The sequence below is a fragment of the Panthera onca genome, chromosome E2 (assembly GCF_046562875.1).
Source record: "Panthera onca isolate mPanOnc1 chromosome E2, mPanOnc1 haplotype 2, whole genome shotgun sequence".
Taxonomy (NCBI): domain Eukaryota; kingdom Metazoa; phylum Chordata; class Mammalia; order Carnivora; family Felidae; genus Panthera; species Panthera onca.
Window position 1 is genome coordinate 59,492,418 of NC_138353.1, and position 22,662 is coordinate 59,515,079.

The following is a 22,662-nucleotide window of genomic DNA, read 5'->3' on the forward strand; positions in this document are numbered from 1 at the left end:
CCGCACGGTTCTGTGGAGGTTTGGACACCACTCGGAAACAGCCGTGGGACCCCCTGGTGTGTTCACAGGGCCGTGTGCCATCCCCCCAGAGGAACCTTGTACCCCACTGTCCTTTCCCTAGCCCCCCCCCCCCCCCCCCCGCCCTGCCCCACACTGTCCCGTTGGTGGCCTCCGAAACTCCTCTGTCTCTGCATTTGCATCTTCTGGACATTTCACATACAGGCATCATACATGATACATGCCCTTCAGGCTCTGGGATGCTTTCTAGGTCCATCCGCTAACATGTGCCCGAGCTCTGCTCCTCCTTAAGACTCATGAGCTTTCCAGGGCGTGGACGGACCACATCCGGCTCAGCCAGCCCTCTGCTGATGGGTATCTTGTTTCCCTCCACCTTTGGCTGTTGGAACCTGCTGCTGCTGTGAACACTTGTGCGCAGGTGTGTGTGGGGCAGGTGTTTTCATTTCTCCTGGGTCCGTACCTAAGGGTGGAATTGCCAGGTCATATGGTCATTTGAGGAACTGCCAGACTGTTTTCCAAAGTGTCTGCTCCAACGGACGTTCCCACTTATTTTTAAAAAGAATCTTCTGGAAGCTGAGAAGTCCTTACCAGCCTCCCCCCTGGGGGGTGGATCTATTCCTGGACTTGGCAAAGTTTGTGTTTGGAGAGAACCCTAACAGGGATGGAGATGGCCGTCATTCCAGGCACGGAAGCGCTCAGTGCCCACCCCCCACCGGAGGTGGTCCCCACCACGTTTCTGCCCCTCTGCCTCCATCCGAAGCCCTGCTCCAGTCCTCTGCGTACCGGTGGTGGCCGCCTAATGTCTCTCCCTCTGAGTCTCAGATCCACGGGGTTCTTTGTTTTTGGCATGGTTTCCATCTTGGCACGTAGTGGGTACTTAGCAGACTGGTTGGGTGAACGAGGGTAAGGGTCTTCTCTCCACGCTGCAGAACTGAGGCCTAGGGGTGTGGAGAGGGGCCTGAAGGAAGCTTCATAGCTAGCGGAGCGGTGCCCATGACGCTGTGATTTAGGGAAGGGTCGTGGAAAAGGAAATGATGTTGCTGTAGGAGGTAGCCCCAACCACTGATCAATCTCTTTTTCTCCGGGAGGGCCGACTCTGGGGGACCCCGGCGAAAAGATGGCAGGCACTTGCAGGGACCCCCAGGAGGAGATGGCAGGCACCTGGGGCCTCGGGGCCCTTCAGAGTAGGAAGGTAAGGGCCTCCATGTGGTTGTACCAGGCACGTGGGGCCTCCGTGGCGCTCTAACAGGCAGTTGCGGGCCTGCGTGGGGCTATCGCAGGCACGTGGGGTCTCCGTGGGGCTATAGCTGGCAGGTGGGGGCCTCTGTGGGGCTGTAGCAGGCACGTGGGGCCTCCGTGGGGGTGTAACAGGCACATAGGGCCTCTGTAGGACTGTAACAGGCAGGTGGGGGCCTCCATGGGGTCTCCATGGGGCTGTAACAGGCATGTAGGGCCTCCATGGGGCTATAGCCGGCAGGTGGGGGCTTCCGTGGGGTCTCCATGGGACTGTAACGGGCACGTGGGACCTCTGTGGGGCTATAGCAGGCAGGTGGGAGCCTCCATGGGGTTATAACAGGCACGTGGGGCCTCTGTGGGGCTGTAACAGGCACGTAAGGCCTCCGTGAGGCTATAGCAGGTAGGTGGGACCTCTGTGGAGCTGTAACAGGCACGTGGGGCCTGTGGGGCTGTAACAGGCACATAAGGCCTCCGTGAGGCTATAGCAGGCAGGTGGGACCTCTGTGGAGCTGTAACAGGCACGTGGGGCCTGTGGGGTTATAGCAGGCAGGTGGGGTCCTCCCTGGGGCTATAGCAGGCAGGTGAGGGGCCTCCGTGGGGCTGTAACAGGCACGTGGGACCTCCGTGGGGCTGTGACAGGCACGTAGGGCCTCCATGGGGTTATAGCAGGCAGGTAGGGTCCTCCCTGGGGCTATGGCAGTCAGGTGGGGGCCTCCGTGGGGTTGTAACAGGCACGTGGGGCCTCTGTGGGGTTATAGCAGGCAGGTGGGGTCCTTCCTGGGGCTATAGCAGGCAGGTAGGGGCCTCCGTGGGCTATAGCAGGCAGGTGGAGGCCTCCCTGGGGCTATAGCAGGCAGGTAGGGGCCTCCGTGGGGCTGTAACAGCCACGTAAGGCCTCCTTAAGGCTATAGCAGGCAGGTGGGACCTCTCTGGGGCTGTAACAGGCACGTGGGGCCTCTGTGGGGCTGTAACAGGCACGTAAGGCCTCCGTGAGCCTATAGCAGGCAGGTGGGACCTCTGTGGAGCTGTAACAGGCACGTGAGGCCTGTGGGGTTATAGCAGGCAGGTGGGGTCCTCCCTGGGGCTATAGCAGGCAGGTGGGGGCCTCCGTGGGGCTATAGCAGGCAGGTGGGGGCCTCCGTGGGGTTGTAACAGGCACATGGGGCCTCTGTGGGGTTATAGCAGGCAGGTAGGGGCCTCCCTGGGGCTATGGCAGTCAGGTGGGGGCCTCCGTGGGGTTGTAACAGGCACGTGGGGCCTCTGTTGGGTTATAGCAGGCAGGTGGGGTCCTTCCTGGGGCTATAGCAGGCAGGTAGGGGCCTCCGTGGGGCTATAGCAGGCAGGTGGGGGCCTCCCTGGGGCTATAGCAGGCAGGTGGGGGCCTCCGTGGGGCTGTAACAGCCACGTAAGGCCTCCTTAAGGCTATAGCAGGCAGGTGGGACCTCTCTGGGGCTGTAACAGGCACGTGGGGCCTGTGGGGTTATAGCAGGCAGGTGGGGTCCTTCCTGGGGCTATAGCAGGCAGGTGGGGGCCTCTGTTGGGCTATAGCAGGCAGGTGAGGGGCCTCTGTGGGGCTGTGACAGGCACGTGGGACCTCCGTGGAGTTAGAGCAGGCAGGTAGGGGCCTCCCTGGGGCTATGGCAGTCAGGTGGGGGCCTCCGTGGAGCTGTAACAGGCACGTGGGGTCCTCCCTGGGGCTGTAGCAGGCAGGTGGGGGGGCTCTGTGGGGCTGTAACAGCCACGTAAGGCCTCTGTAAGGCTATAGCAGGCAGATGGGACTTCTGTGGGGCTATAGCAGACACGTGAGGCCTCCGTGGGGCTCTAGCAGGCAGGTGGGGCCTCCGTGGGTTTATAACAGGCAGGTGGGGGCCCTCCCGGGGGCTTTAGCAGGCAGGCGGGGGCTTCCACAGGATACAAACACCCCGGGCTCCTTCTTCACTCTTCACTCGGATCGTCTTCGGTTTTCGTGTTCGGTCCCTGTTCTTGCTGAAGTCCCACTGGGTTAGGTACTACTGTCATCATCTTTCAGACGTGCAAACGGAAGGTAAGTAATTTCCCCAGCCTTATGGTTGGTAGTGGAGCTAGACTTGTCCCCAGGGGGTTCGGTGGGAGTCCTGCCCCCACTTCTCCCTCACCTCTGTTCGGCCCTTGAAACGGGTAGCCCCACACAGAGGCTTTGGTCCTCCCCCTGCTTCAGGTTCTCTAGCCCAGAACTCTGGAAGCTAAGGCCTGTGGAAGCCTCCCTGGGGCTTAGAGGTGGTCTCTGAGGGTTACAGCTCTTGTTTCTGGCTGAGGGTGCGTGTCTGCCTGGGGTGAGGGTTCAAGCCCTGTCACAAGCCTTGTCTTCACGTGGGCCCTTAGCAATGGCCCTGCTGTACTTCTGGTGTGTGTATGACGTCCTGATCCTGCGAAGTGATCCATGGGAGGGTGGAGATCTTCTGGGGAAGTGTGCCTTGGAGGCTGCTGTCTGAAGTTCGATGGAAGCTTAACCAGTAAGTGACTTTTCAGCACCGAGATCGTTGGTTCTCCAACAACATAACGTGAAAAAGGAGACGTTGAGAGCCCTAAAATAGTCGTTCAAGAGGTTTTTAAAATGCTTTCCTGCCCAGGCCTCCCCCACACCCACCGAGTCTGTGCCTCTGGGTAGGCTGGGTGTCTGTGAGAACTCCTCAGAGTTCTCCAGATTCTAATAGAAAAACGTGGGTTCTCGATTTTTAGCGGCATCAGTCACCTGGGGGCTGTGGCACGTTCCAGGGTCTCTGTTTCAGGGGGTCTAGGGGCCTGGGAATCTGGATCTCCGTGAGTTCCCGGGAGAACTATGGGTTGGCAAAACAGCAGCAACTATCGATGTAGAGCTCTCCAGCACTGCCTCTGTGCCTGGTCGCCTCTCAAACCACCAAGGCCTCCTGACGGATTTTACACGAACGGCGTGACTGCTCCGTGCCCTCCCCATCTTGAAGTACTAACCAGTATATTCCCCATGATGACCACGTAGGGTGCTGTTCTCGTCCCTGTTTCACAGATGCGGACCAGTGAGGCTCAGGGGCCTGGCTTCTGACCACTCTGGCGATGAACCCTTTCCTGAGAGGGGCTGATCCCTCCCTTTTTGCCCACGCCCGCTGGCTCCCACCCAAGCGTTTCCGTGAACTCCTGACCTCGGGCTAACCTCGTGGGCCTCTGGCAGCTGCCGCCTCTCTGGGTGAGCAGGGAGGGGAGTATGGGTCCAGGCAAGGTGCTCCCCAGATGGTGGGATTCAGAGTACTTCTTTCTTCCTGCTGCATCCGGTTCCGGCCAGCCTCCCTTGTTTGTGCCCAGAGGAGAATGAGCGGGGCAGCCAGGGGTGGAGGAATCAGGGTTGGGGAGCAGGGGCGTTCCTGCTCACTGAGGCCCGGCAGGGTGTGGGGCTGGAGGCTGGTGGGCGAGATGCCCAGGTTTGTCAGCCTGTGTGTCTGAACCGTTCCCCAGGGAGGGGCCGTGCTGGACATCAGGGCGTCAGAGGAAACAGCCGGCCTCCTTTCGTGTGATGGGGGTACCGCTACCATGTTGGGGGGGCTTCCCTCGGGGCGCATTCCCTTGCCACCTGCCTCTCAGCCATCCTGTAGGAGCGGCTGTGCACACTGTGGGCTTGAGAAGCACCGGCCTTGGTGGGGAGCCGGTGGGTGGTTGGAGCCAGAGCCTGCATTCCTCGTTGCTGACCTTCCTTCCCCCTTCTCTCTCGGGGAGTAGGATAGACCGTTGCCCAGAACGTGGGCCCGGGTATCGGGCACACCTGGTCGGGGCCCTAGCTCAGCTCCTTAACGTCAGGAGTCTGGGCAAGTGACTCTGGGCACCCGGTGGAAGAAGCCCTGGGCGTGGGGTGGACCTGAGGCACAGTGCACCTAAGGTGTCTCTGCCCTCTCCGCGAGGTCAGGATGGTGCGAGGGGAGTCGGTGTCCCCGGGGAGTGTGGCTCGGAAGGAACCACGTGGGGCCATCTGGCTGGGGTCTACAAACCAGCTAATACTTAACGTTTGCCCTGCTGACCTCCGGGAGCATGGACGTCCCTGTGACGGGGACCACGGGGGGATGGAGGTTCCTTCCGGCTCTGAGGACAGCCGGGTAGGGAGACTCGGATCTCTCCCTTCTTTCTGCTGTGTGGCCTTGAAAAAGCGTCCGTCTCTCTCAACCCCCGTGGGCCCTTGTGAAGCCCAGAATCTATCGTGCGTGCTCCGCTGCCCTTCACACGCCGTGGTCGAGGCTCTGGACTGCCAGGCTCCCCAGCAGGATTATCCAGGTGCCCCTGAACCGAGAAGGCAACGGATCCGGGGAAGTCTTCGTGAACGTGATAGATCCTGGACCTTAAAAGCATATCCCTTATTCGGAGATTAGGTTTGTTTCCTTCTGTGAGAAAGTGCTTTCCCGTTACTCGTAACTGCTGACACTCGGAAGCAATGACACTGCCCTTCACCAGGGGGTGGGTGACTGCACCGCGGCCACCGGACAGCCGGACGCCTCCCGGGCCGGGGGCTGGATGCAAGAGGCAGGCCCGGAAGGGCTTCATCGTGCACGACCCCAGCTGGCCCCCTGGAAGGGTGATGCTCTGGCGACGGGGAGAGGGTCCGTGCTGCCCAGCATTGGGGGGAGAGAGGACTAGGCGGAATGCAGGATTCCAGGGCCGTGTGACAACTCTGTAGGGTGCCGTGATGGTGGATACGTGTACATCTGGCCAGCAGCGAGAGGGACCCCCGCTGTGAGCTATGGATCCTACGTGCGTCAATGTGGGCCCAGTGATCGGAACAAATGCCTTGCGAGGTGACAAAATGGTGCGAAGGGCGCCGTGAGGGGGACGTACGGGAAATCTGTATACTTCCTGCTTTTCCTATAAGTGGTTCTACAAACAGTTAAGTTTACAAGCCCTTCCCAGGATGAATGGGTGTGGGGAGCAGAGGGGCACCCCCAGGGCCCGCGGAGGGGGGCACTCCTGGATGGCTCCTCCTGTTCCTCCCTCCCCCCAACACGAGGCCAGAAGCACCGCCTGCGCCCGGGTCGGTTTCTCTGGGGCGGGAACTGCCTGCCGCTCTTCTCTGGGCGCTTCCTGCCTGACGGGCTGCTGGGGCCTCCCGGCTCCTTTTCCGGCCTCCACTCTGCACGCTGTGTCTGACCCCTCAGGGAAGCGTCTCCCCTCCATCCCGAGGAGCCCACTGGCCTGGGGCTTTGTGGCCTCTTCCCGGCTTTCCTTACCAGCCTTCTAAGTGCGGTCCGGACGCTCTCCAGGCTGGCATCTTCCGTGGGGAGCGGGGCTTCGCGTCGGCACCTCCACAGGCCCTGAAGCCTCCCTGAGCCTAGGCAGCCCGAGCAGGGTGGGTACCTGGACTGCTGCAGAACCTTCTTACGGAAGTCCCTCCCCTCTCTTCCCCCTCCAAAATGTTTCACTATTAGGGCGCCTTGGTGTCTCCATTCATTAAGCGTCTCTTGATTTCGGCTCAGGTGACGATCTCCCAGTTCATGAGATCCAGCCCCATGCTGGGCTCTGTGCTGCCAGCTTGGAGCCTGCTTGGGATCCTCTCTCGCTCTCTCCCTCTCTGCCCCTCCCCTGCCCATGACCTTTATCAAGATCCTCTGTGCCCATAGTTGAAGGTATCCATTCGTGCCCAGAACAAAATCCTGCTTCGAGCAGGGGGGCCTGGATGGCTCTGTCGGTTGAGTGTCTGACTTGGGCTCTTGTCACGATCTCACGGTTTGAGGGTTCCAACCCTGCGTCGGGCCCTGTGCTGACAGGTTGGAGCCTGGAGCCTGCTTCGGATTCTGTGCCCCTCTCTCTCTGCCCCTCCCCGCTCAAACAAATGAACATTAAAAAAACCTGCTTGGAACAGAAGTCCACAGAACCACCCCCCCTTTCCCACCTGCCCACAAATTTGAGCTAAGTGTGCTTCCTGTTTTCTTCACGCTCGCAGCCGTCCTGTGTGGACTTGTTGCTGTGGTTGATGAGGAATCTTTAGTCTTCGGGACCCCGTTCCCCTTCTTAAGCTTTCCGACGTCAGGTCCCATATTCGTTAACCCCATATTCTGGGTTCTTCCTGATTACAAGACTGACGCTTGTGGAGCTAGTCGGTGCGTTCGGGGTCCCTGCGCTCCTCCCGCATCTGTCTTCACAGGGCACCGGACTAATTGCCGCCTCTTTGCGGCCACGTAGTTCTGAGATCACTCGTTCTTTCCCTGCCTTCCAAATGGTCCGGAGAATACCTCTCCGTGCAGCTGTTCACATGAACGAAGCCTCCAGATTCCCTACCGGTCTACACCTATATGCAGCCACACGTTCTACGTGATCCACATTTTATAGCTTTTCCTCTGGTTTTTACAAGTCCTGTAGATGTTCTCTACTTCCCTCTGCTTCCTGGAAGTCCCCTTTGCCCTTCTTGTTGGCCGGGTCTTGCTTTTTCCTGGTTTACTCCCTTGTTTTGGTGGCATACGTCCTGTAGTATCTTCCTAAGGAAGGCTGCCTGAAAGCTGGTTTTTGGGGCTATGCTGAGGAATTGGTCGTTTACAGGATTCTAGACTGAAGTCCAGGGTTTGGGGGCGGGGGGGGGGGGGTGACTTCCCCAGACTGCTGGGTTTCACTGTTGCTGTTGAGAAGGCTCTTCCCGTTCTGATTCTCAGCCCTTCATGTGGGGTCGTGCCCCCCTCCAAGTGTTTGGGGTCTTCATTCTAGGGTGTGTGTGTGTGTTGGGGGTGTGGTCTGAAATTCCACAGTGCCAGGTCTTGGTAGGAGTGCTTTTCCTTCTTCGTGCTGGTGTCCTGAGCCCCTTCAGCCCGGACCCTTCAATCCCAGACGCCTTCCTATCCTGCATCTTTGGTAACTTTCCTCCGTTGCTTTTCCGGAACCCCTAACGTATAGACGCGGGGCCTGTGGCTTAGCCTACACAACACTTATTTTCTTCTATTTCCCACTAATTTGCCTGCCTCTTCTTTTCCAGTTTCTGATTTTCTTGACTTTGTCTTCCAACTCTCTTCCAAAATTCTTATTTTGGCCATCACACTTTTAATTTCCCGGAGTTTGCTCCTTTAATCTGACTTTTCTGTGTGTGTGTGTGTTGTGTTTGCACTTTATGGATACAGTGTTTTGTCTTCATGGCTTTACTTTCTGGCCTCCCTGATGCCTGCTGTACCCTGCATTTTCCAGGATTCTCTCCAGTTTCCCCCTTCCCTGTCACTTATTTGTATGTTTGGGTCTCTTTTCCTCCTGGCAGCTTCTTCCAAATGTCTGATGACCCTTGGCTGTTCTTTTATTAAAGGTCCCAAGAAGCAGACTGGCCGGACTCGACCTCTTCAGAGGACTTCTCCCCTCCTGCCTGCATGTGTCCGTGTACCTGCCCGTGCCTGGATCGGCCGGGAACGGGGGCAGGGTCTCTGCTCAGAACGTGGTCTTCCTCCTAGATGTCCTGTGTCTGGTCCCACACTTAGCCCCCGGCTTGTCTCTGCCCGGTGTCCCCCGGCTGTGATTTTCTGGTTCTGTTTCTCCAGGAACTTTTGTGTCCTGCCCAACGAGCGTTTATATGTTCTCGGCAATCTGGTTTTTATCCTTTCTCTTGGTTTATCCTCCTAACTTCTACAGTTCTGTCACCTGGTTAGAGACTGAGAATGTTCTATTGGCTTGCGGGGCCACCATAACCAAATGTCACACACTGGGAGGCTTAACCACTAGACCTTTATTCTGTCCCAGTTCTGAGGCTGGAGGTGCAAGGTCAAGGTTCCAGGGCTGGGTTCTTCTGTGGCTGCTGTTCTGGGCTTGCAGGTGGCCCCCCTTCCTGCCTCTTCATCTGGGTGTTCTCCTCTGCACACGCCCCTGGTTTCACTTCCCTGTTTTTTTTTTTTGTTGTTGTTGAGAGCGAGCAAGAGAGACCGTGTGAGCAGGGGAGGGGGAGAGAGAGAGAGAGAGAGATACACAGAATCCCAAGCAGGCTCCAGGCTCCGAGCTGTCAGCACAGAGCCCGATGTGGGGCTCAAACTCACGAACTGGGAGATCGTGACCCTAGCTGAAGTCGGGCGCATAACTGACTGAGCCCTCCACGAGCCCCCCACTTCTCTTCTTATAGGAACATCGGTCCTTTCGTATTAGGGCCCAGATGAACAGCTGCGTGTTTTTCATTGTGATAAAACCCCCAAAATTTACCATTTTGACCATTTTTAAGTGTGCAGTTCACTCGTGTCAAACATCCTGAGTGCTGTGCACGGCTGTTCCCAGCGCCCCCCTCCAGAAAGCGGGTCTTGTAAAAATGAGCCCCGTCACGCATTAACCGCTCCCCTCCAGGCCCTGGCACCTGCCGTCCTACTTTCGGTCTTGAATTTTAACTACCCGAAGTATCTCCCATAAGTGGAATAGTACGGTAATTATCTTTCTGTATCTGGCTATTAGCACAGTGTCCCGAGGGCTCATCTGTGCCCTGGCTGGTGTCGGGATTCCCTCCTCTTAAGGCTGAAAAATGTTCCATTGTGTGGACAGACCACCTTTTCTTGATCTGTCCGTGGACCCTTGGGTTGCCTCCACGTCTTGGCCGCTGTGAGTAGCGCTGCCGTGAGCGCGCTGCGTGAAGGTCCTGGAGACCCTGCTGTCCCTTCCAACGGGTCTGGAGGCGGGGCTGTAGTGCTTTTGTCCACGGTGGCCGCTCCGTTTCACATTCCCACCGACGGTGTGCGGTCCCCACGCTGTTTCTTATGGTTTTTTTTAAATTTGTTTAACGTTTATTTATTGTTTTTTAATTTTTTTTTAACATTTATTTATTTTTGAGACAGAGAGCATGAACAGGGGAAGGTCAGAGAAAGAGGGAGACGCAGGATCTGTGCTGAGCCGTCAGCACAGAGCCCGACGTGGGGCTCGAACCCACGGACCAAGAGATCATGACCTGAGCCGAAGTCGGACGCTTAACCGACTGAGCCACCCAGGCACCCCTTAACGTTTATTTTTGAGACAGAGACAGAGCATGAACAGGGGAGGGGCAGAGAGAGGGAGACACAGAATCTGAAACAGGCTCCAGGATCTGAGCGGTCAGCACAGAGTCCAACGCGGGGCTCGAACTCACAGACCGTGAGATCATGACCTGAGCTGAAGTCGGACACTTAACCGACCAAGCCACCCAGGCGCCCCTCTTATGGTTTTGATCGTGGCCGTCCTAGTGGCGTGAGGCGAGGTCTCGCTGTGGGTTTGAGCTGCGTTTCTCTGATGACCCGTGACGCTGAGGATCTTTTCGTGTGTCCGTTGCCTAACCCCGTTTTACCTTAATCCTCTCTGCGAACGCCAGGTCTCCCAATACGGTTACCTTCTAAGGTCCTGGGGAGGGTGGGAGAGGGGTGGGTAGGACCTCACCATGTGGGATGAGTTGTTTCCCCGGAATCCAGAACACGTGCTAGTCAGTAGCTGTAGCTCGTCAGAGCCCAGCTAAAACTGATTTTTTAAAATACATCCTGGGGCGCCTAAGTGGCTCGGTCGGCTACGCATCCAACTTCGGCTCAGGTCATGATCTCACGTTCGTGAGTTCGAGCCCCACATTGTGTTCTACACTGATAGGGTGGAGCCTGCTTGGGTCTCTCTCTCTCTCTCTCTCTCTCTCTCTCTCTCTCTCCCCCTCCCTGGCTTGCACACACACACTTTCTCTAATATTTTTAAAAACTCAGCGATAAAACAACTTATTAAAAAAATCCTTCCTGGTGTTGGTGATGATGGAGGGAGATGGTCACTCTTACATAGACTTCTCTCCATGGGCAATTTATCAAAAGCCCTAAATAAAAAGAAACTTCCCTTTGAGCAAATGCATTCTAGGAATCTATCCTGAGGCTATAACTTGTGTACAAAGATGAGCTGTCAAAAATGAGGAATGACCTAAGTACCCACAGAAGCTTGGCTTGTAACTTCTAGGTTGTGGAATGTTCGGGTTTGGGGCTGGCTGTCCTCACTAATGTAGAAAAGGCGGGAAGAGGGGCACCTGGTGGCTCAGTCGGTTAAGCATCCGACTGTTGATTTCAGCTCGGGTCACGATCTCCCTGTTTGTAAGATCAAGCCCTGTGCTGACAGCACGGAGCCTGCTTAGGTTTCTTTCCCCCCGTCTCTCTCTCTGCCCCCTCCCCACCCCTGGTCACATACACACTCTGTCTCGAAATATTTTTAAAATGGAAGGAGGTCCAGGGTATGTTGTGAAAGAAGGTTCCAGAGCCTAGTATGCCTGCCTGTGCTGTGATGCTGCTGCCCTGACCCGGTTGCTTATGAGCTGGGTGTCCTTGGACGAGTTTCCTCACCCCTGGGTCCTCCTCTATCACAGGAGATGCCCCAACTGCTGCACATCACATGGTCTCCTCTGGCCAGCCTGATTCAGTAGGTCAGTTAGGGCCTGGGATTGTGGCTTTCTACACACACACACACACACACACACACACACACACACACACACAAAATACGAGCACAACAGGTGGCTTTCATCTAAAGCGACATGTGGGCGGCACTCATTTCCGAGTCCTGCCTGCCTTGGAGATTCTGGGTTGGGCCCAGACGTGGACGTGTGGAATTGCTGGGGTGGTGGTTTTCACTCAGGGTGCAGTGCATTCTGCTATTGTTTCCAGAAACTCTGGGAAACCCACTTTCTGGGTGAAGCAGGAAGCAAAAGTCCGGGGTACAACCTGACTTCCCAGTGTGTCCCCTGCTGGTGAGATGGGGTTTGGGGATGGAGGGGCCTCCATGCATCTTCCCCCACTACCCCACCAGGCACGAATGTGGGGACACAGGGCATCCTGTGCACCTGAGGAAAGGGGGCCTGGAGCTTTGTGAATGCCGTCTGTTCCTCCCAGGGAGATGCCTGTTCAACACGGGGCTCTCATGCCAGGCCTGACACCCCGGGCCTTTTGGTGCAGGGGTCCAGGGGCACACGGACCCCAAGGAGAGGGGTTCTGGGTGTTTCAGGGACCCCTGGGCTCACTGGGAGGAACGAGGGGTGTTCTGGTGGAGCCAGCATTGGAGAATCAACTGTGTGCCCCTCTCTCTGAGGGAGGAGACTCTAGCTGCTTCTCTGGCCCCTCTTTCCTACTCTGGGCAGGAAGCGATCACTCGGGCTCCCTCCCCTCCCAGCCCAGCGTCCCGGAGGGAGACGGTGGTTGGCCACATTCTGGGATCTAGTCACCTGCGATGGGGGAGGGGAAGGGCTGCACCCTGTGCGCACTGGGGGTAGTGGACCTCTGGGAGGAGGGCCAGTGCAGGTGGAGTGGGAGGCTTCTGGAGGGGAGAATAGGAGCTGGGCTGTGGCACTGGCCCCTGGGTAGGCAGGTGTGATGTGGGGCTAAGGAGAGGGGGGTTCAGCCACCTGCAGGCCTGAGGCCCTCCAGGCGGGCAGGCAGGCTTTGAGATCAGCTCCAGCTGGGTTCAAATCCCCCTCTTGTCAGTAACATCGGATGGCTCTTTTGCTCCCAAGCCTCAGTCTTCTGTCAAATGGGCACAATGAGTCCTGACTTCACAGCAAATGTTGTTCCTTCCTCTCCTTCCTTTGACCCTGGGGCTCCCAGCTGGTCCCCTGGGTGTGCCCCCAGGAAGATCTGTCCCTGCCCAGGGCATGCTCTCAGGGTGCGCTCAGGAGGGCATCTCCGCTGATGTCCAGCCCTAGAGGCCGGCCTGTGGCTGAGACTGCATTTTCCACCAGGGTGGTCCTCTGGGTTGTGTGACAAGTGCTTTGGAAGAGTGTCAGCTGATGGGCAGGGGCTTCAGATGGGAAAATAAAAGCCTGTGAGAGATGTGCGGAGCTCTAGGGAGCCACATAGAACTCGGCAAGAGCTGACTGTCACCCCGGCCCAAGATGCCAGAAGCTGGGGGTTGGGGCTTGCCTGGGCTCTGGCTTTTGGAATTTGGATGGCGTGCCAAGCCAGGTATGGAGCCTCCATGGGGTTCCAGATGCAGTGGCAGGGTCACCTGGGAGCCTGTTAGGAATGCAGAAGCTCAGGCTGCACCACCTGACTCAAATTCAGGGGGTTTTATCCTGCTCCTCGGGGGATGCTGGTGCTGCTCAAGTGTAAGTTAGTCCCAGGTCCCACAGCCTTGTCCTGTTGGCTCTTTCCTGCGAGTCTTGCCGGCTCTAGATGGCATTTCCCAGGCAAGGATCGGGGAGGTTTGCTTCCTCACCTGCAGTCCCCTCAGACCTCCTGATTCCAAGTTCCGGGTGATGGGGATGGAGGGGCCAGCCCATTATCTTCATCAGGATAGGCAGGTGAGGTGGGTGAAGGCGGAGTCCACTCGAGGGTGCTCTGCCTTACTGAGCTTGCCTGGAGAGAAGTAGGCATGCCCCCAGCTGTCCATCCGCGCCTGAGTCTTTCTGTGACCGGTGGCCCAGGGTCATGGTGGAGGTGCACACAGGACGTTTCCCCTGCTCTGGGGCCCTCACAGCATCCTGCAGGGACAATACCTGTCAGGGTCACTTGGTCTTCCCGTTGTACTGGGCATGTTGGCTCCTGCCTTCTCACACGCAGGCTGCTTGGGGTATAAAACAAAACACTGGATTTAGGGTTTTGTAAATAACTGATTGGATTCAAATGTTGGGAGGGGCTTGAACCCTTTGTCTCCCCTGCCCCCACCCTGCCAGCCCCGGCAAGGAGGGAGAGGGCTGAGGACTCTGGGCAGAGAGGCTGGGGAGGGCAGGGGGTGGGGGGATGGGAGCCTCCCCACGGCCTCTCTGGTCGCTGAGCTGGCCTGCGTCTGTTCTCTTGATTCTGTCAGCCCTTTGTGGGGGAGGGAGGAGGCTGTGCTCCCAGGCCGGTCCTAGCAGAGCTGGGCTGTGGTGTTTCCTTGATGTTGAAATCCAGTTTCTTACCAATGTCGACTGCAGCCTTGTAGAAGAGTTCCCACTGGGGGCAAACATGCAGATACAGGGGCACCTGGGTGGCTCAGTCGGCTGAGCGTCCAACTTCAGCTCAGGTCATGATCTCGTGGTTCATGGATTCGAGTCCCGTGTGGGGCTCTGTGCTGACCGTGCAGAGCCTGCTTGGAATTCTCTCCCCCCCCCCCCCCACTTGTGCTGTCTCTGTCTCCCTCAAAATAAATACTGTTAAACAACGCAGGTCCAACAAAACTGTACACTCTGGCCAAGGAACCTTCCTTGGATGTGGGTGTGGACGCTCGCAGCTTGGACTGGGCGCAGGAGGCCTTCAAGGGCCTGCTTGCCCCACCCCCAGGGAAGGAGCCGCCGGGACCACTGAGCCTGCTCCCGGTGTCCTCCTCACGGCCTTGGGTTGGTGGAAGCCACGGGCTCTGTCCCAGCGTGGGCCCTGGCGTGCTGGGTGGCACAGAGTCAGCCACCGCCTTTGTCCGTCCTGCCCCCTGCTTACAGCCAGGTTGACTTGACTCTGGGAGGGGTGCGGCGGACGCCATGGGGCACGTGGATAAAACCCATATCCTACCCTCCGGAGGACAAGGTACCCACTGCCTGGCACAGGCAGCCAGCCGGAGGCAGGGAGAGCTCTTGGTTAGGGCAGGGGTGGGAGGAGGGGAGAGCCCTTGCTGCACTGTATTTCCCCGAGTTAAGGCCGTGGGCCCGGGGCCGCTTCCCCCAGCGGGGTGCACCCCCACCCGGCTTTGCGGTTACCAGATGACTGACCCGGGTGGGGGTACAGAAGCCCTCCCCGCCGGGTGGGAGGAGTTCCACGGGATCGGGCTGAAGTGCATGTGCAGCTGAGGCCGCCCTCCCTCGGCCCGCCCCATAGGATAGGTTCCCAAGAACCGTGCCCTGCTTCTAGAAAGCACCTGTGTTGTGGGGCACTTTTTAAATGGACAGGCTGCCGTCTGCTGGAGCAAAAGGCTCCCTGGTCCTTTGTCCCGGCTACGTCTCTTCCCACCCCGGGCATGAGTCATGAGAATAACGGTCTAGAATACAAGGCCCTTACCTTACTCTCTGGGGAGCTGGCAGCCTGGTTCCGCAGGCGGATGTGTCCTGCAAACGTGGAAGGACCCAGGCACTCTCCAGAGTCCACCTGTGGAATGCCGGATGTCCTGTGCGGTCGGCTCCGTGGGCTGGGGTAGCCTAGGTGTCGGGAGGGGGCTCCAGCTGGGCTGGAGTGGGTGGGATCTGGACGGCGGGGTGGGGATTAAGTAAGGGCAGGCTGCGAGGTTAAGGTCTCAGACGAGCCCTTGGAGGGTGAGGACCTGTTCTGACTTGGGGGCTGTGGGTGACCGTGGTGGGTAGTGGCGTATCGATGGCTGACGTCCTTTAGGGATGCCCTGTCTAGAGGACCAAGATCCAGGGTTGCCAGATCCTGTAATTTTTTTTAGGAGAAACCAGAACTGAGTTTCCACGTGGAAACCCCTTGAGTTTGAAATGTTGGCTCTTCCAGTTTTTTTATGAAAACACTACGGGGCAGATAAAACCTGTATGTCGCTTCTGTGACAGTGAGTTGGGAGAGGAAGGGGAACAGCCCCCCCGCCATTTTCACTGAGAAGCCCTTCCGGGGTGGGGAGCCCCTCAGTGGTGCCTAGCTGAGGCCTGGAAGTGACTCTAGGAACCCTAGGGTTTTCATCCCCCCCCTATCGATGAGGAGACTGAGGGTCAGAGAGGTTCCCATCACACGACCAGTGAGTAGAGCAACACGAGCCTGGTTTTGCCGCTTTATTTTTCCTTTTTATCCTCTTCTGTTCGGATATTACGTATATAATAAAATCTGCAATTTTGATCCCTCTTCAAGCGCGCAGGCCAGTCACGTTACATTGACAATGTTGTGCCACCGTCACCTCTGTCTACTTTCAAAACTTCTCTGTCACCCCGAATAGAAACTGACCCCATTCAACAACTTCCTGTTCCTCCCTCCGCCCCCACCCCCACCCCTGGCACCTGCCGTTCTTCTGTCTGTGAACTTGACTACTGGAAGGGCGCCGTGTAAATGTGATTGCGGTATCTGTCCTTCTGTGACTGGCTCGTTTCACCGAGCGTAAAGTCGTCACGGTTCATCCCTGCTGTAGCGGGTGTCAGAGTTTAACGGCTGGATAATATTCCACTGTATGGATAGACCCTACGTTATCTGTCCATCCACGGATGGACCCTCAGGTTGTTCCCACCTGCTGGCCATCTCAATCACACTGCTGTGAACGTGGGTGTGCAAATGCTTCTTCGGAGCTTCTGCTTTTGATTCTTTTGGGGACGTCTGGTCTGCGGATTGCAATACCTTAATTAAGTTCCCAATTGTCTTCCAAACCCTTCCTACCCCCCCCCCCGCCCCCCCCCCCCTGCTTGTACTGGGTTTGTGGCCTGGACCTGTGTCCCTGTAGCTGGACTCCCAGACCCCACGACTCTTGGGGTCACTCGCTAATGTGCTTCCCTCTCCTTGGCTGCGTCCTCTCCCTGTCTTCTCAGGGCAGGGCCTTTGTCCCTGTGCAGGGTGAGCTCTGTAGTTCACAGCTGACTCTGTATGAGACTCAGCCACCCCCCTTCTCCCTCTCCAACTTGTAATAGCTCGAGGTGCAGCTGTAGGAAGCAGGGCTCAAGGGTTCTCCGCCATCGGTGGTCCGTCTGCCTCAACGTGAACCGTGCCAAGATGTCTCCGGCAACCCACGGTGTCCCCCCCCCCCCACCGACCCCCGTGGTCCTGCGGGGGGCTCACCCCTCTCTCCGCTGTCTCCGCAGGGACCTACCAGGGCCAGTGGGCCGGCGGCATGCGCCAGGGCTACGGTGTGCGGCAGAGCGTCCCCTACGGCATGGCGGCCGTCATCCGCTCGCCCCTGAGGACGTCCATCAACTCCCTGCGCAGCGAGCACACCAACGGCGCCGCGCTGCACCCCGACGCGTCCCCGGCGGCGGCCGGCAGCCCGGCCGTGTCCCGAGGGGGCTTCGTGCTCGTGGCGCACAGCGACTCCGACAGCCTCAAGAGCAAGAAGAAGGGGCTGTTCCGGCGCTCGCTGCTGAGCGGCCTGAAGCTGCGCAAGTCCGAGTCCAAGAGCAGCCTGGCCAGCCAGCGCAGCAAGCAGAGCTCGTTCCGCAGCGAGGCCGGCATGAGCACCGTCAGCTCCACCGCCAGCGACATCCACTCCACCATCAGCCTGGGCGAGGGCGAGGCCGAGCTGGCGGTCATCGAGGACGACATCGACGCCACCACCACCGAGACCTACGTGGGCGAGTGGAAGAGCGACAAGCGCTCGGGCTTCGGGGTGAGCCAGCGCTCGGACGGGCTCAAGTACGAGGGCGAGTGGGCCGGCAACCGGCGGCATGGCTACGGCTGCATGACGTTCCCCGACGGCACCAAGGAGGAGGGCAAGTACAAGCAGAACGTCCTCGTGAGCGGCAAGCGCAAGAACCTCATCCCGCTGCGCGCCAGCAAGATCCGCGAGAAGGTGGACCGGGCCGTGGAGGCCGCCGAGCGGGCCGCCACCATCGCCAAGCAGAAGGCGGAGATCGCGGCCTCCAGGTAGGAGGGGCGCGGGCGTGCAGGGCGGCGGGGCCTGGGCCGCTCGGGGCGCGGCGCTGCTGTTTCTGGACTGTGCCCGCTGGAACTCGGGGCTCCTCGGAGGTTCTCGGGGAGGCTCTGCGTGGAAACTCGGGGTTCCTTGGCGGTTCTCAGGTGGGGAGGCTGTGTGCAAGAACTCGGGGTTCCTCGGAGGTTCTCGGCGCAGGAACTCGGGGCTCCTCGGAGGTTCTCGGGGAGGCTGTGCGCGGAAACCCGGGGTTCCTTGGCAGTTCTCGGGTGGGGAGGCTGTGCGCAAGACTCGGGGCTCCTCGGAGATTCTCGGGGAGGCGGTGCGCGGGAACTCGGGGTTCCCCGGCGGTTCTCGGGGAGGGCACAAGAACTCGGGACTCCTCGGAGGTTCTTGGCGCAGGAACTCGGGGCTCCTCGAAGGTTCTCGGGGGGTGGGGAGGCTGTGCGCAAGAACTCCGGGCTCCTCGGAGGTTCTTGGGTGGGGGATGTGGGGGGACACAACTTGGGGCTCCTCAGAGTTCTCAGGGAGGTGGGGGGCACAAGGACCGGGGGCTCCTCGTAGGTTCTCTGTAGGTGGGGGGACATGCAAGAACTCGGGGCTCCTTGGAGGTTCTGGGCGGGGTGGGCAGGACACAAGAGTTCGGGGCTCCTCGGAGGTTCTCGGGGAGGCAGTGCGCAGGAACTCGGGGTTCCTCGGCGGTTCTCGGGTAGGTGGGGGGGCCGCAAAGCAGTGGATGATCTGAGGAGGTTCTGGGCCCTGTGGCCTTCCATCCGACAGGACAGCATCTCCTTTATCTGTTTTGAGTGCTGGTGTTTAAGGAGAGGTGTTGAGGGATAAAGGAGGTGGGCTGTTCTGGGGAGACAAAAGTGTGATGTCCCCAGGCTGTGGGTCTAGCCCTGCAAGGACACGGGGGAGGGAGGAAGCTGTCTTGGCTGTCCACGGGCCCCAGGACACAGACCTAACTGCAGGGACTGGCTGGGGGCACCCGGAAAGGGGTCCGTGTAAGACTTGGTGCTGTGGGCAAAGGCTGTTGTGAGACGCGGCCCTTACGGAGTTCGGGGTTCCGCAGGGCTGGCGGGCACTTAACATCGGTTTCGAGTTGGCTGTTGGCAGGTGCCATGTGGGAATTCAAGGTGGCTTTGGTGTTGGTGCAGGGTGGGGGCTTCAGAGCTGGAGAAGGGGCTCAGGGCCTGGCTCCCTGGGAGCTGCAGATGTAGGTGCCTGAGCAGCGAGGCCGTGGACGGCAGGGACCACTTGCAGCTGGGAGGAAGTGGCCCTGTTGAAAGCCAAGACCCCCCCGGAGGCCACATGCCTGGGTTCTAAGAAACCATTCCTGATTTGAGTTACCTGAGAGCTTCCTGTCCTGCGTGTGCTTTCCTGGGTCAGGGTGGGACCTGGGGGTCTTACCCCGAGGTGCTCAGGGATGGAGCCCCCGGCTGCCTGGGCAGGAGGCTTCTGGGAGGACAGACCCCAGTGTCTTTCTGGATGATTCTGTGTTCCTGGCCGGGGGCAGGAAAACTTCCCAACTTTGCTAATTAAGGTTTTAGTGTGTGTGGTTCTAGTTTTCAATGAGCTTTGAACAGTGCGAACAAAACTGGTAGGTGCCGTTTATTGCCAGAATATGTACTGCTCCCAACATCCCAGGTTTTAGAGGGAAACAAAATCCTTTCTAAGAAGCCAAGAGAAAAGCGGAGTCCCTGCCCGAGCACCGAGGTCCAAGATGGCTGTTCGCCCCCTCTCACCTCCCCCCGGGTACGTTCAGGCCTGGAAAGAAACAGAAGCAGCATTTATGGCCACTCCCCTGGGGGGTTAAGATGAAATTAGGTTTCATGTTATTTCTTCCAGTATAACTGTGACAGTCGCTCGTATAGAAAAATTGGAACACAGATCGTAAGAGGAAGCAGGCGTCACGAGCCCCGGTCTGCTGCGCCATCCAGACTCTGGCTGGCATCTGGCTGTATTTCCTGCCTTCCTGTCTGTCGTTCATTCCTTCACCTTTTGCATTTGGTTTATTTTGTTGACCTCCGCGCATGAGAGGTAGTTACAGGGCTGGGGGACAGTGTCGTCGAGGACCCAGGGTGTCCCCTCATGGCAGCTCGTCTCTGGCCTGTGGCTGAGTTCTCGGCCCAGGATCCATGAGGACGCAGGAGAGTCTGCAGAAATGACTTTGAAGTCTAGCGACCAGGAGAACTTCCTCGGGACTGAGGACGTGGGACGCGGGGTGGTTTTCTGACAGATCCCACAGAAATGGGGCTCTGGGTCCCATGAAGGAGTCGAGCCCGTGTTGTGGGCAGAGGTCCGAGTCCACACGCCTGAGGAGCTCCGCTTGGGGCTGGTTTCAACCTCTGAGCCTCGGTTTCCTCGTCTGTGAAGTGGGACTAAGGGCCCCTGCTTGCAGCGAAGGTCTGAGAACCCGGGTGCCAGCTCAGGGAGCGTGTCCTGGTCTGGCTCAGGCCCGTCACTGCTGAGCAGCCTGGGGAAGATGCTTCCCCTCTCTGGGCTGGGTTCCCCGTCGAGGGACGGGATGCAGTGACGCACGGTGCCCTCAGCCTGCGTGGGGCTGGTGCACGGCACTGTCACCCTCCCCCGGACCATGCCACCCCCTCCCCTTCCCCTCTGACCCCAGGACCTCTCGGTGGGCGGGGGGGGGGGGGGGGGAGTGGGTGTGTCTGCACATTTGCGCCGTGACTGAGCTGTGTGGGCCTCTTGGTGTCCAGGGCCACCCACTGGAGGCAGGGGTGACCACGTCCTCTATCCCTGCAATAGGGTCCGGGATAAGAAGCCTCCCTTCGAGGCGCAGGATGAAGCCCTGCTTCCTGCATTGTCTCAGTGGGCTGACAGGCCAGTTCCCTCTTTTTTTCTAACTCTGCCTGGACAGCGCAGCCCACACGAAAGCTTGGTCAGCGTCCCAGAGGCCCCAAGGCCCGCCCTCCACTGGAGCGTGAAAGTGGCCTCGGCGGCTGCGGCGTGGCTAAACCCAGGAGGACCCTGGTCATTGTCACAGCCAAGAGACGGCCAGGCCGAGACAGCAGGAACAGAGAGGGGCCACCGCTCCCTCCTTGGGCCCTGGCCGGGTTCTCATCGGGGTGCCCAGGACCCTCCCCGGGGGGGTGCGGGGGTCAGCCCCGGGGGGGGGGGGGCGGCAGCTGTGGAGGGAGGGGACAGGCACACAGGCTTTCCTGGGAAACGTGGTGGGGGTGGCATTCTGACCCATGGTCCCGGTCTCTGGGTCATACAGCCAAGGGGGCTGTGGGGGTGGGGGCGTGTCTGCAGCCGGATCTCAGCCCCCACCTCTGTACAGGGGATCGCCCGTGACCCCCAGTCACGCTGAGGCCAGCCACCCAGAGATGCCGGGACCTTGTCAGGTGCCGCCTTGGCTCCGCTCTTCAAAGCTTTCCAGGCCACGTCCGGTGTCGCCAGCACCTGGTGGTGTATAAAACTCGCACGGCCGGGCCCCACCCCAGAGCTGCTGATTCGGGGGTCCGGGTGGGGCCCGAGAACCTGCATTCATTCTTCATGAGCCCCCGGGGGATGCTGGGAGCCTCCAGCGCTTCTGACAGGAGGCCCGCAGGGCAGAGGCGTTGGAGGGTCCCAGGTTGGTCTGTCTGGGCCGCCAAGGTCTGAGCGGAAGGCGCTGCTGTCCTTCACCTGGGACTTCCTGCCAAGTTATGTCTGCCCGGTTGTGCGTGCTGGTGACAGGGTCCGTGATAGATGGGTGCCACCCTGTCACCAATGGGACACCCCTGAGCGCCCTCTGGGAACTGCTTCCAGCATGTGTGTTCTGACTGCCCACAGCATAGACGCCTCCCGTCCTCATATACTCGGGTGCTCCCCTGGAGCGTCCTGAACGGGATGGCAGGTCTGTCTCTTCTGTGCCTGCCTGCCTCCCTCCTTCCACCCTCCCGGTGCCCGCAGCAGGCATGACCAGTCCATCCCGGTGCTCCTGGCAGTGCCCTGGCCCGGGGCACAGGACCTGCCAGCTGTGATCTCACCAGAGGGGCTGGTCCTCCCAGGGACCAGCCTGTGGTGAAAACGCAAACCCGTCCCCGCTAGTCAGGAAGACGGTGTGCAGGACGCCTGGCCCGAAGGCCGCCACACGTGAGTGTCCAGCAGCTGCCCTGTGTCGTGCAGCGATCCCGGCCCCCCCCCCCCCCCCAGGAGGAAAGAGCTGGTAGAAACCGAGCTGGGGGTGGGCCGGTCGGCCTCCTGCCCTGTGGTGGCCCCGGGACACCTCCCAGCGGCCGGGGCTGGTGGATGGTGCTGGAGAAGGCGGCAGGGCGAGGGCTGTGAGCCCCCAGCTGTGACCACTAGGCGAGGGCGGGGAGGGGGCACCCCTCACCTGGGGCGGGAGAGCCCGCACCCGGGTGGTGGTCGTGAGCCGGTGTCCCTGGCCGCTGCCTCTGGCAGTGGAGGAGAGCTGTCAAAGGGGGCACCAAGTCTTTGAAGTTTTATCTTGTTCTGTTGGAACATAACGTCGGGGCCAGGTGTGGTCTTGTCCCTGGATCCCTGATGCCTGGAACCGTGTGTGTGGCTCGGTCACGTGGCATCTGTGTAACAGCCGTGCTTTGGATGAATGTGTGGCTGCTTGGGGCCCACCTGCTCTCATCGTCGGGGACAGCTTCCTCTGGCGCTGGGAGGCGGCAGCTTCCAGGGGGGTGTGGGGCAGCTATGCCGTTTGAGGGGGACTCTCGCTCCCACAGGAGCAGCCCCAGCTGGGCCTGGGCGTGTGGGCAGGACACGGGGCCGTGCTGGGACGCCCTGGGGGTGAGGTGGCCGGGTGGCTGAGGACGCCTGTTCCTGGGCACTGAGCTGGCTGGGTCATTGGGGCGGACCGGTGTGCGTGCTGGCCGTCAGCTGGGGTCCGAGTTGTGTGACGCTTGGCTGAGTGAGAATCGTGGGTGGGGGGAGATGGGAGGGACCCTGACCGGGCACTTAGGTGGCCGAGGCCATTCTTGACACGCAGACGGCTATCCCCCTCCCACACTCAGGTAGACGGGGCTCCCTGCT

At 59.4% G+C, this 22,662-nt stretch overlaps 1 protein-coding gene across 2 annotated transcripts in view; it reads left to right on the forward strand.

Annotated features, from left to right (window-relative positions):
- Positions 1–22,662, forward strand: part of JPH3 (junctophilin 3) — a 77,686-nt gene that overhangs the window by 16,962 nt on the left and 38,062 nt on the right. For both annotated transcript variants that reach the window (XM_081791331.1, XM_081791332.1), the window contains exon 2: positions 16,868–17,645. In XM_081791331.1, the coding sequence (XP_081647457.1) occupies positions 16,868–17,645 (778 nt within the window). The remainder of the gene's footprint in view (positions 1–16,867; positions 17,646–22,662) is intronic.